We start from the raw sequence: 11,898 nt of genomic DNA on the forward strand, positions 1-11,898 counted from the left end.
TAATGTGACTATTCCAATCAATTCTTAAATCAGTCGGTGTTAGGAAAAAAAAATTAAGAATGGGTTATACAAATATGTAATGTATGTGTGTGTTCTCCAAAAAAAAAAAAAAAAAAAAGAAAAAAAGGAAAGTCACCAATTTTTTCCTTTAGCATTTATAGAAAGAAATAGAATTAAGATATCTCTTACATTATTTTAGGGGTGTTTAAATCCCTAAAAATCTAACATTTAACCTATTTTCGTCGCGCTCGGGTCAACTTTCAAATGGAGGGATAGTATGATGTTAGAATTTTTTATTAATTTTTGATCCAAGTCGGGTTAGAACATATTGAGCAGGACTTTTAAATTAAATTTAGCAATTTTTGTGCTCTAGCATCGACTTGCAACAATATAATATTATTTCCTTTTTATTATTTTATTATTTTCACTTTCTCTTCTCTCACATCTGTAGCCAGTAGCCACGGAATTTTTTTTCTTTCTCTTCTCTCCGTCTTTCTCTTCTTCTCTCATTCACTGAAACAAACTCTCATCTTCATCTTCACCGCATCAATTTTTTTCACAGCTCTCTCTCCTCCCTCCAGTCCCTCTCTCCTACCTATTTGGTTTCGCAGGAATTTTTTTCTTCTTTCTCTTCTTCTCTCATTCACTGAAACAAACTCTCATTTTCACCGCATCAATTTTTTTTCGCAGCTCTCTCCTCCCTCCAGTCGCTCTCTCCTACCCATTTGGTTTTGTAGGAATTTTTGGTTTCGCAGCTCTCTCTCCTCCCTCCGGAAGTTGTGATCTTCACCGCATCAATTTTTGCTGTGTGTGACTCTGTGAGAGAAGGGGAAGAAAAATGAAAGATAAAAAATAATAAAATAATATTTAATTAAAAGAGATGGTTAAAATAGATGTTCCGACTTTTGCGGGAGTACGTAGTGAAAAACTAGTAGCTAAAATGAAAAAAAAAAAAAAAAAGTTGTATTTTGAGTAACTAAAATAAAAGGTGTTGCTGGATATGCTATTAAAAGTTGGAATAAGATTAGGAATCGAATTAATTCTAATCCAACACATAAAAACAAAAACAAAAAATAAAAAAAATGCTAGGTGCTCTCTTAGTGTTTTTCTAGTGTCCTCCTAATTCTAGGTGAATATTATTTTATAAAATATAAAAAGAAAATTGCCTTTATTTCTCTCACTTGGTATTTATAAAATAATATATATGTAAGACTAAGAAGACACTAGAAGAACACCAAGAGAGCACCTAACATTTCCCTATTTCAAGAGCAGTAATTCATAGATAGTTGTGGTTCAATGACCCAAGAAAATTTTCAAAGTAGTTAGGCAAATATTAGGGAATGAGTTCAAATCCCGTTATAAGAATCTCCATGTCTAATTAGTGTAAACCACATTAGTTCTCATTAATGACCTTATGAGGCTAGTTCAAGCTATAGTTTAATCGGACCTGAAGGAATGCATGTTATTCCCACCATTTAAGCCCCTTATACCCGGCTCCCAGCCAGTAAGTGGTACTATCATCACATCCAACTAAAATAAGCAAGTTGGTCTTCCCCACCTGCCTTTATGAAAAAGAAAAAGATAAAAAAAATAATAATAATAAAAAAAGGTGGAAATTCATTTTATGTCATAAATGCCTATTTTCCGTTAAAATAAATTTTTTACTAAATTTTTCATCCAGACCAATCTTTCAAAAATATGAAAAATATATATCATAAAAAGCTTTTACGCCTAAACAAACGAAGGAGTTAAAAGTGCTCTTGGGCTTTGAATTTTGAGATGAAATTTAACGGTCAAAAGACAAACCAAACAACTGCCTAAGGTTTCACATCTTTGGGGAGCATTTGCATTCATGTAGAGTCTGCTGAGGCATAGATTAGGGTGTAAAACGGCGCCACCTTGGTGAAAAATTTATCCGCTGAAATAAATAAGGACTCAAATCATCATTAAAAATGACAACAAAATTCTTATAGTTATAGGATTGCAATAGCTTACACATTTAATCATACATTCCAAGTTGTCTGGAGGGATCAAAAGATGCTCAGAACCAGGCACACTATCTGTCAAGCTACACCAGCGTTCCATGGTCCGTGTGGGGAGAAGGGAGGACAAATCCAAGCAAAATACAGAATAGACCTCAGCCAAACATTCTTCAGGTAGCATACGGAAATGATCCTGTTACACGTCTCCCAAAGATAAGAGCTTACCCCTGTAAACATTTAATGAAGATCCTTATCTGATCTATGCCGGCGATCTCCGTCTCCCCCTCTGTTAGAACGAGATGTGGAATCCCTACGATGATTTGGCCAAATGTCTCCTCCCTTGTCTCCCTTTTCTACCATATGGTAATCTGAGTCATGCCTTCTCGATTTCTTTTCTTCCCTTCCATCTTCTCTTGATCTTGGCTCAAATTCATCATCATCATCCTGCCTTCTTGATCTCTTTTCTTCCTTTCCATCAAATTCATCATCATGCCTTCTTGACCTCTTTTCTTCCTTTCCATCTTCTCTGGACTTTGGTTCAAGATGATCATCACCGTGCCTTCTCAATCTCTTTTCCTCCCTCACATCTCTTGACTTTGACTCAAATTCAACACCATTGTCTCTTCTTGATCTCTTTTCTGCTCTCCAATCATTAACTTCTCTCGCTTTTGGCTGAAATTCATCACCATCAAGTGTTCTTGATCTTCTTTCTTCCCTATTATGATCTCTTGACTTAGACTGAAATTCATTATCATTATGCCTTCCCAATCTCTTATCTTGCCTCCTGTCATGATCTTCCCTTGACTTTGGCTCGAACTCATCATCATCATGCCTTCCTGAACTCTTTTCCTCCCTCCTATCACTTACCCTAGGGTTGCTCTCTAAGGCCCTTTCACTGCCCTTTGATCTGGAGGGCATATCTTTATCATCCCGTCTAAAACCACCTGGAATCATAGGTGGCCGAACAGGTTTTGATGGGTTCCTGTCAGATTGTTTCTCACCCCATTTTGGACCTTCAAACTTGTCATGTCCCCATTTTGGACCTTCATTTTGAGGACCCCAACCTGTATTCGCAGCTCTCTGGAAATAAAAATAACAAAGCAGTGATAAGCACCTAACATTCCGCACAGAATCCTCAATCCAAAGTTTATTAAAATGCAAAAGCTTGTAAAGCATACAATAAATAGAAAGCAGAAAATGACGAGAAATAGAAAATCAACCCCCTTCCCCAAAACATGCTGATACATCAGAATATCTAGACTACCTCTGCATGGAAAACAAGGAATTTGAGGCTCAACAACTTGCCAAGCAAACTGAGACTTGGACCAGTTAAAAATTCAAGTAAATGTGTGACACTTCATCTTTAAGATATGATGCCTAAGATCCCAGGGCTAGGCATACATATTTTTCTGTCCCATTCTTCTCTAGCCTCCTTCCACTATTCTTCTGACCCCTAGTCTCAAGCCAAGTCTAACCTCTAATCACACAATAAAGCATGCAAACTTCACTCCCCAAACCAGCCATAGATCTTATTTTCCTCGTCTTTCAGTGCTGAAATTAAAGGCCTTGCTTCGCTTTTTGGATCTAAGACATGCTGTTCTACATCAATATGATTTTGGAGCTGTCGTACAAAACTAGGAAAGCAAGCACAGTGAAGGGAACAGATCATGTCCCCCCCATTCTATCATCCACAGAGGTCAACAGCTCATTTAGCAATTACATGAGCATTGATCCTAATATGCTATAACTCATGCATTGAAAACTTGCTCGATTCTGGCACAACCTTTTAGAACTAAAAGCTAAGAGAGTATTTTCCAACACATAACAGAAATTAGAAAGCGCAAATTAGCCAACTTCCAGACGATATAACCTGATCATCAACAATAAATATCATCAACAACCATATTTGTACATGACAATCCTATAGCTTAACAGAACAATTCAAATAGTAATATCCCAAGCAATTTGCATCAATAATACAAAAAAAAAATTTCCCAGCACACAGGAAGTATAGAAGAGAAACACCTAATAACAAAAAAATAACAAAAACAAAAAAAAGAAATCAAGAAAATCATGAAAGCTAATAATATCAAAACAGAACAAAATGCCAAAACTACTTCATAATAAACTTTCAAAACGATATCTAGATTTCAAAGGCAAAAATCGAGCAATAGTAAGACAATAATCAAGTAAACAATGTTGAACTTACTTGTTCGTCGTGCGAAAATTTGCAACCGGCGCCACGAGTGCAATCGCCTCTTTGGAAAGCGCGGCACACGCCGCGTTCCTCTCTCTTCTTCCGCTCCTCCTCTTCGTCTTCTTCCTGTTTCTTCTTATAGTTACTAACATGATCAACCCTAATAATCCTACCTAAAATCTGAGCTCCGTTCAAGTTATCTAAACAAAACGAAAAGCACAACAATATTAGGGACTAACAAAGCTAATTAATCAAGTGAAAGAGAGAGATAGAGAGCGAAATCAACCTACAGCAAGATTCGTACTTCTCTGGTCCTCATACGCAACAAACGCAAAGCCTTTGGATTTACCAGTGCCTTTGTCTCTAACAAGGTTAACATCGACGATCTCTCCATATCTAAAAAATAAATAAATAAATAAATATATAAATAAAATCGTTTATTAGTGTGAGAATTTCTCCGAATTTGATTAGTATTCACCGGAGTGTTGGACTTACTGGGCGAAAACGGCGAGGAGATCGCCTTCGGTGAGGTCGAAGGGAATGCCGCCGGCGTAGACGTAGGCGGAGTCCTTGTACTTGGCGTGCCATGAAGCTTGTTCGGAGATCCCTAGTGCCGCTTCTTTCGTGTTGATTTGCTGAATGCGTTTTACTAGGGTTAACGGGTTCATTATCCCTCGCTTCTGAGTTCGTCGTCGTCGTCTCTAAAAATTTCCCAAATTGTTCGAATTGTTTCTGCTTTTTTAGTGTCTTCAAAATGAAACTCTGGAGTCTTGGGTCTTGCTGGCCTCTATCAACGCCCAAGAGGATAGAAGCCCACGGCCCATATTCTACCTTCTTTTCATTAATCTTTTTCAACTCCTTCCTCTTTCTCTATCTTCTTTACATTATTATTATTATTATTATTATTATTATTATTTAAGTTTACCTGCAATCAGGATGGGTTGCAAAACAAGGGTTTTACAGCTTCCAATAAAACTTTGACACATAAGATAAAAACATAAATTTGTCCTTCATTCGGTCAAAAATCAAATAACACCCTCTAAATTTCTTCCTCATTTGCCTAACAAAACCAACCACTGAAGAAAAAAAAAAAAAAAACACGCAACTACAAGCAATGTCACCTTGCTTGAAGAAACAAACCAAACCACAAAGAATTGCAGCCCAAAATCCAGTGGCCTTGGCGGATTCCGGTGGCTTCGGGTGTTTGTGGTTTAGGCATAGATGAATGGGGATAACTTAGAAGGGTTTTTTTTTTTTTTATTGTCTAATAGGGATTTTGGCAGGTTGATCCATGTTTTCATATGTATTGTGTTTGGTGTTTTTAGCTTACTTGTCAAGATATTAATGGAGGATGTAAACTCTTGTTATACAACCCATCATAACAGAAATGAATTTTTTTTTTTTTTTTTTTGTATTTAGTTTCAACTATATTTTATTTAAGCTTGACAAAAAGAGATAAATAACAATGAAGGCTATACAGGATTATATTATCAAGTCCTTAAGTAAGTTGTTTGTGGCTTTAAGTAATAGTTAAATAACAAAATAACAAATCACTTCAAATGGTATACTCTTTTATCAAATCGCTCCCTCCATGCACTAGTTGCTAAAGTTTTCAATGAAATTTGTGACATGGATGTATAAGACCGTACGAGACCCAATAAAATATTTCCATGTGTACCAAAGTGCCAAAAAAGAAAAAAGTCAACCACCTCCCTCTCACCAACAAGGGGCCACCCAACCCCACCCATGCCAGTTGGTGGCGTGGCATGATCAGTGGGTGACCCACCAACTCCTTTCTTGGATGCAAAAGAATTTCTGACCATCGTTGCCACCACCAACCCAATGTTTGAGTGAATCATGCCCTTGGTTTGCTGATAAACACTGTAATAGTCAGTCCTCAGTCCTCACCATCAGAAACCTTCCCTTCATTCGCAGAACCATCAGTAGCAGTATCAGAATCCACATGTTGGACCACACTTCCAAATTCATCTACTACATTAGAGTCTTGAACTAGTAGATGAATTCCACACTTCTTCACTTCAATCGCCCTCCATGGTTCGATGGACACCTCCATTTTGTCTCCAGTTTCCATCTCCAATTGATTTTTTATCAGTGGCGTGTGGTAGACAAAGAAATGATCTTCACAGGTTATAGGAAGAACACTGAATGTTTTCCAGTTAGTGTATCGGTAGCCTCTGGTTTTATTATTGATTTTCATGCGACAACCAGTAGCACCACCAATCTCATCGGGTTCTTCCTTGGCTGCATAAACAGCACAAACAAGCAAGCCCCGGATTTCACCCTCTGAAATTGCAGGTACGTGAAAGGATATTGAAGATCCAATGCTCTGATGGCTGAACCAATTTGGAACCTCACTACCAGGGAGGAAAATAGCACTATACTGATTAGCACTCTTGGTCGACGGACACTGTTTCAAAAGAAAAGCTTGTTAGAATATAAATCAAATGATTAAATTCATCAATTCTCAACTTAAGCTTTTGAAATAAATATTTCAAATCATGCAACTTAACATGTTATCATTTCAGTTAAATATTTTACGTATGTCGAAATATTAGTGGTGGTGATTTGACGAAGTTCACATAACAAAAATAAAACAAAACAAAACAACAGAGAAACAAGGAGAGAGAGAACGAACCTGGAGGAGACTCTCAGTAAAATCATAGGCCAAATTGTTGCATCCTTCCATGTGAATGATTGATGAAGGTTTCAAGCCTTGAATCTCAACCAGTTTATGGCAGTTACGAAGGAAAAAAAATTGTCTATTTTTCACGTGTGGCAAAACTGATAGTCTTTCCAGTGATGTGCAGTCTTCTGCATATACGATCCTTAAACTTGCAGGGAGTCCTGAAATTGATTGAAGAGTCGTGCAATCATTCAAATACAAATAAGTTAATTTAGGAAGCTGACTGATGCAATTTGGCAGGTTGCGAAAATCGTTTCCGGATAAAGTCAAATCTCGAAGTGAAGATAAACTGCCAAGATCAATGGGGAATCCATCTTCAGACAAATTGCACTGCCTGAGACATAGTCTACTCAAAAGACATAATCTAGAAACAGAAGCTGGCAACAAACTTTTGCAGACCGAGCTTTTGGGTGAAATCCACGATGAGAAACATGACAACCAAGAGTTTGAGGATTCTCCTTCGTATCCGAATAATGATACAGTTTTGAGATTCTTCAAAAGACCAACGGAGGATGGTAGTTGCTTGATAGCAGTTCTGTCTGCAAGCAACTCTTTTAGAGCCATCATATTCCCCAATTGCTCCGGTAACTTGTCAAGTTTTAAGCAGCCAGACAAGTTAAGAATTTCAAGAGAGATTAAATTACAAATGCTTCTTGGCAGATCCCTTAGTTTCTTGCATCCTTCTAGATTTAGCAAAACAAGTCCTTCCAAATGTCCAATAGATTCATGAACCTCAATTAGGTTTGTGCAACCTTCAAGTATCAGAATTTCTAGATGTGGGACTTGTAAGAAGTTTGGTGATTTAGTGAGATCTTTGGAATCGCTGAGATTAAGGACTTTCAACTTGTTGAATATCTGCAAATAAATAAAAGGAAGAAAAGAAAAGTTCTTGTGAGTATTACATTTAACATTAATAGATAAATAAAAGGCCATGTAAAATTTGTTTTACTTTGTTCTCCTTCCAGACTTGTTTGATTTGACTATGTTGTATGTCAAGAACAGCAAGATTCTCTAGAGAAAAACTTAGTGGCAGAGATTTCAGAGGGCATTTATGCCAACAAAGCCATCTTAGCTCTTTGGAAATATGTTCATAGGATCCAGTGAGATATACAGCATTGATTTGGAGCAATCTCAAATTCTTCATCATTGCAAACGTTTCAGTTTGTAAATATACATCTTCAAGTACAGGCTGATTTAGGATGATACCCTCCACTAGTTCCGATCCCTAGCAAAATAAACAATTTAATTAGCAACTCGCAAAATTTAACACTCAGGCATTAGCTTACGCGGTTGTGTATGTACACATGTTTACATATATAAATGTATATGTCTCTTACCATATGCTTGCCTAATACATTGAAGGCCTCCTCGTGAAACCACAACCTACTACGTTTTCCTAGATCATTGGATGACCTTTTGCAAACAATTTCTCTTCCCATATCTCGAATTAGATCATGCATCCTCAACCTATTATAGTAATCAATTGTCACAAGGGACCTTTGAATGAGAATATTGATGCCAATATCTGGAAAGAAACCACATCCATGGAGAATCTTGTTGACATATTCTTTGTCCATGCCAATAAAGAAACATGCAATATCAAGGAATATTTCCATTGTTTTATCATCCAATGAATCAAAGCTTATTTGAAGTATTCTCTGAATTTGGCGGTGAGGATTTGTATGCAATTGTTCCAATGCACTTTTCCATTCAATAATGCTTCTTCTTAAGAGATATGAACCCAAAACTTCAAGAGCTAATGGAAGTCCTCCAGCATATTTCACTACGCTAATTGAAAGGTCCAAGTAATCTTCTATTGGTTCGGCCATCCCAAAAGCATGCCAACTGAAAAGTTGAAGAGACTCCAACTGATCTAATTTTTTAACCTCATACTTTCCATTTACTTGTAATTGAGTTAGTAAATGTTCATCTCTAGTTGTTACCAAGAGTCTACTTCCTAGACCAAACTTTTTGAAGTTTCCAACTAAAGTGTGTATTTGTTTCAAGTCATCTACGTCATCAAGAACAACAAGAACTCTTTTGCCTTGAATTCTTTCCTCAATCAATTCGATTCCTTCATCAACATTGTCAATCTTCAAATTCTTTTTCACGATATCATAAAGAAGTTTTTCTTGTAAATGAACTAAACCATTGAACTGTTCTGAATGTTCTTTGATGTTCAAAAGACAACTGCCTCCTTCAAATCCATCACATATTTGGTTGTAGACAGCTTTTACTATGGTGGTTTTACCAATTCCCCCCATCCCATATATGCCCACAATGCGAACAATATCCTTTGTTCCAAGATTTAATAAAACTTTTATCTCCTCAATACGAGAATTCATTCCTGTTGGGTGTATGGCAACCTTTAAGTGAGTTGGCTTCACTTTACCTAAAACTTCTTCAATAATCTTGTCGATAAACCTCGATTCATACCTAATTATCATAATTCAAAAAGAAAATGTAATAATAAAATAAGCACAAGTCATAACTACCAAAAGATGTGTTATCATCACAATTATTTGAAACTGATATATCATGGCAAGCAATTAAGTCATATAAAATTTATTAAGAACATCATTTAGATATATTTATATATGAATTCTTGTCACCATTTAGGGTGATGGTTCTATGGCCCAATAAATTTTCTAAAGTGGTTGGGTACACACTAGGGCATGAGTTCGAATCCCGCAATAAGAATTCTATGCCTAATTAGTGTAAATCATATTGGTTCTTATTGATGCCCTGGCGAGACTGGGTCAGACTATGGCTCAGTGAGATATATGAATTCCGCGAGACTGAGTCAAACTATGGCTCAGTGTGATATATGAGTTCTTGTCTTACCCTAATGACATGTCATAGAAATCATTTTGGGAGAAATTGAAATCAAAAATATTAATGGTCCATTTTAGCGTTGATTGCTATTATATTGGGATTATAGTTAAGGGGGTAAAATGGTTTTTTTCTTTTTTGTTTTTTTTTTTTAAATAATGGTTTAAGTGCCAAATATGTGTACGTTTTGAGGGCTAAATTTATTTTCCCAAAGATTTTTTTTTTGGTTACAAAGTCGTTTAACTATTAAAGTTGTAATGGTCCATTTGATTTTGCAATTTCAAAACATGCAATTTCAAAATAGTGATTACAAAATATGCGATTAGAAAATGCGATTTTTAAAAATACAAAATGAGTTCGATAAAATCGCAATTTGACTTTTAAAATCTCGCGCATTTGAAAACGAACTCGTTACCCGTGATTTCAAACGGTCATTTTTTTAAAAGCAAACATTCTCATATGAGATATTTTTCGTAATTTTGTTTAAAAACATACTTTTGAAAATCCTAGGGTAAGGGCTGGTTTGGAAATGCGTTAGAGAACTTAAAAATTACTTTTAGTACCTTAAAAGCCATGCCAAACAAAAACTAGTATGTTTAGTAAAAAATTTCAAAACTACTTTTTTTACTCTAAAAATGGCTAAAACATACAAAAGCTTAAAAATTAGGCTTTTGCAAGACTTCAAAACTTTATTTCTCATACGCAATCCCAACCAGGCTCTAAGTATGTTTACCATCAGCTCAAAGTTTATGACATTTTATCTAAAAGGCCATCTAGACTTAATAATTTTAGGACCAAAATCTCCAAGGGGCATGATCTTTATATAGCGGTAGAGACGTAGAGTGGCCATGGAACATAAAACCATCAAGAGATTCAACCAAAAATTAATTTTTGTAAATCCATTATTTGTTCAACTTTTGTCTAAATTTTAAAAACAAAAAGAAATTTGTTTTTTTAAAAAAACAAAAGGATTGAAAAATACACAAGAGACTGAAGCATAATACCCGTTTGCAACACTCCCGAGATCCCAACCGGAACAGTTTGCAGCTTCAGTAAGAGCTTCTCTCCACCTTTGTACCCGCTCCATATCTGCTTGAAACCGTCCTTCATGTTTGGCAAATGCTTTGGCAAACGTTTCGGTCTGTCTTCTAACGTGCGAGGGGTCCACATGATAAAATATGGGAATGAGAGTGTGGCCTATGTTATTCTTACATTGCACAATCTCTGCAAGTTCATCAAGGCACCACCTAGAAGAAGCATAGTCTTTGGAGAAAACCACAATAAAAATCCTCGATCCATGAATCGCGTTGAGTAGTTCAGTAGAGATGTTGTTCCCACTTCGAAGCTCCTCGTCATCTCGGAAGGTCCGAATCCCGGCTCGAACCAGAGCAGAGTAGAGGTGATCGGTGAAGTTCTTGCGGGTGTCTGCACCTCTGAAACTGAGAAAGACATCGTAGTTCCAACGAGATTTGGAAGGTGAAGAATGGGTTTGAGCGGCCATGAAAAAAAGGAAGCGCTTATGTGCTTGTGTTTTGGTTGAGTTTGACTGGGCTGAAAAAGAAGACAAATCCAGAGAGTTAACGTGAGAGATACAGCCGTACAGCCAAACAAAAATTAAAGTAAATTGAAAAACTTCACACCAAAACACAACAGATCTGGTCGGATTTACCAAAATCAGAGCTTCGTGTCGAGGCCTTTCATGAGCCTGCGCCACCGCCTGCGGCTTCTCGTCGGCCTCGCTGTCGGTGCTCAGTGGCAGAAAGCAGTGGAGACGTTTATGAAAATGGGTTTAACGCTCAGTTTCTGGCTTTGATGGCCATTGGCTCAGACTTGGATTAGGATGCCGAGACTCTAATGGGTCTCTCTGCTAGATGAAAAGGACCGGTGTCTCGACTTTTGACTAGCGCTCCTGCCTAATTTCGTGGGAGCTTCGTTTTTCTTTTTTTCGTTTTTTTTTTTTTTAACGAAGCTTCTTCTGTTTTTAGTGAACAGTTGGTCGGTGGTGTTGATCAAAGAAGTATCTTAATTCAATCAAATTTTCTTAATCTATATTTACATAGGAGAAGCTTGACTTTAAGGGTTAATGTTTTAAGAATATCTTATAGTTTCAAAGTTTGCAAGCGCTAAGAAAGTATAAAAAAAAAAGTAATTAGTATATGGCTAAAATTCACTTATCTCCCTTA

At 36.7% G+C, this 11,898-nt stretch overlaps 2 protein-coding genes across 4 annotated transcripts; both read right to left on the bottom strand.

The window, feature by feature from the left end:
• Nucleotides 1–1,765: 1,765 nt before the first annotated feature.
• Nucleotides 1,766–4,908, bottom strand: LOC132163979 (RNA recognition motif (RRM)-containing protein). 3 transcript variants are annotated; one of them, XR_009438345.2, is made up of 5 exons: nt 4,675–4,908; nt 4,466–4,575; nt 4,192–4,379; nt 2,010–3,062; nt 1,766–1,918 (listed from the first exon to the last, which is right to left on the bottom strand). XR_009438345.2 is itself a non-coding variant. In XM_059574372.2 (4 exons), exons 1-4 carry the CDS (start codon nt 4,845–4,847, stop codon nt 2,220–2,222), a joined length of 1,314 nt encoding a protein of 437 aa, XP_059430355.1. In that variant the 5' UTR covers nt 4,848–4,908; the 3' UTR covers nt 1,920–2,219. The 3 variants fall into 3 exon arrangements, 1 of the variants encoding a protein (XP_059430355.1); XR_009438344.2 differs by having other exon boundaries at nt 1,996–3,062; XM_059574372.2 differs by lacking the exon at nt 1,766–1,918 and having other exon boundaries at nt 1,920–3,062.
• An 821-nt stretch (nt 4,909–5,729) lies between these two features.
• Nucleotides 5,730–11,564, bottom strand: LOC132164582 (TMV resistance protein N-like). Its single transcript, XM_059575114.2, has 6 exons — nt 11,385–11,564; nt 10,720–11,266; nt 8,221–9,319; nt 7,833–8,108; nt 6,836–7,738; nt 5,730–6,607 (listed from the first exon to the last, which is right to left on the bottom strand). The coding sequence occupies exons 2-6, from the start codon at nt 11,214–11,216 to the stop codon at nt 6,077–6,079; spliced, it is 3,306 nt and encodes a 1,101-aa protein (XP_059431097.2). The 5' UTR covers nt 11,217–11,266; nt 11,385–11,564; the 3' UTR covers nt 5,730–6,076.
• Nucleotides 11,565–11,898: the final 334 nt, after the last annotated feature.

The sequence above is a fragment of the Corylus avellana genome, chromosome 8 (genome assembly GCF_965113065.1).
Source record: "Corylus avellana chromosome 8, dhCorAvel1.hap1.2, whole genome shotgun sequence".
NCBI lineage: Eukaryota > Viridiplantae > Streptophyta > Magnoliopsida > Fagales > Betulaceae > Corylus > Corylus avellana.

Excerpts from the sequence above, each read along its gene's own strand:
- LOC132163979 (XM_059574372.2), bottom strand. The coding sequence starts at position 4,847 with ATGAACCCGTTAACCCTAGTAAAACGCATTCAGCAAATCAACACGAAA. Across the intron at positions 4,576-4,674 it reads CTCCTCGCCGTTTTCGCCCA|ATATGGAGAGATCGTCGATG; the intron begins GTAAGTCCAACA and ends TTTATTTTTTAG. Across the intron at positions 4,380-4,465 it reads AAGTACGAATCTTGCTGTAG|ATAACTTGAACGGAGCTCAG; the intron begins GTTGATTTCGCT and ends CGTTTTGTTTAG.
- LOC132164582 (XM_059575114.2), bottom strand. The coding sequence starts at position 11,216 with ATGGCCGCTCAAACCCATTCTTCACCTTCCAAATCTCGTTGGAACTAC. Across the intron at positions 9,320-10,719 it reads CTCGGGAGTGTTGCAAACGG|GTATGAATCGAGGTTTATCG; the intron begins GTATTATGCTTC and ends TATGATAATTAG. Across the intron at positions 6,608-6,835 it reads TTACTGAGAGTCTCCTCCAG|TGTCCGTCGACCAAGAGTGC; the intron begins GTTCGTTCTCTC and ends CTTTTGAAACAG.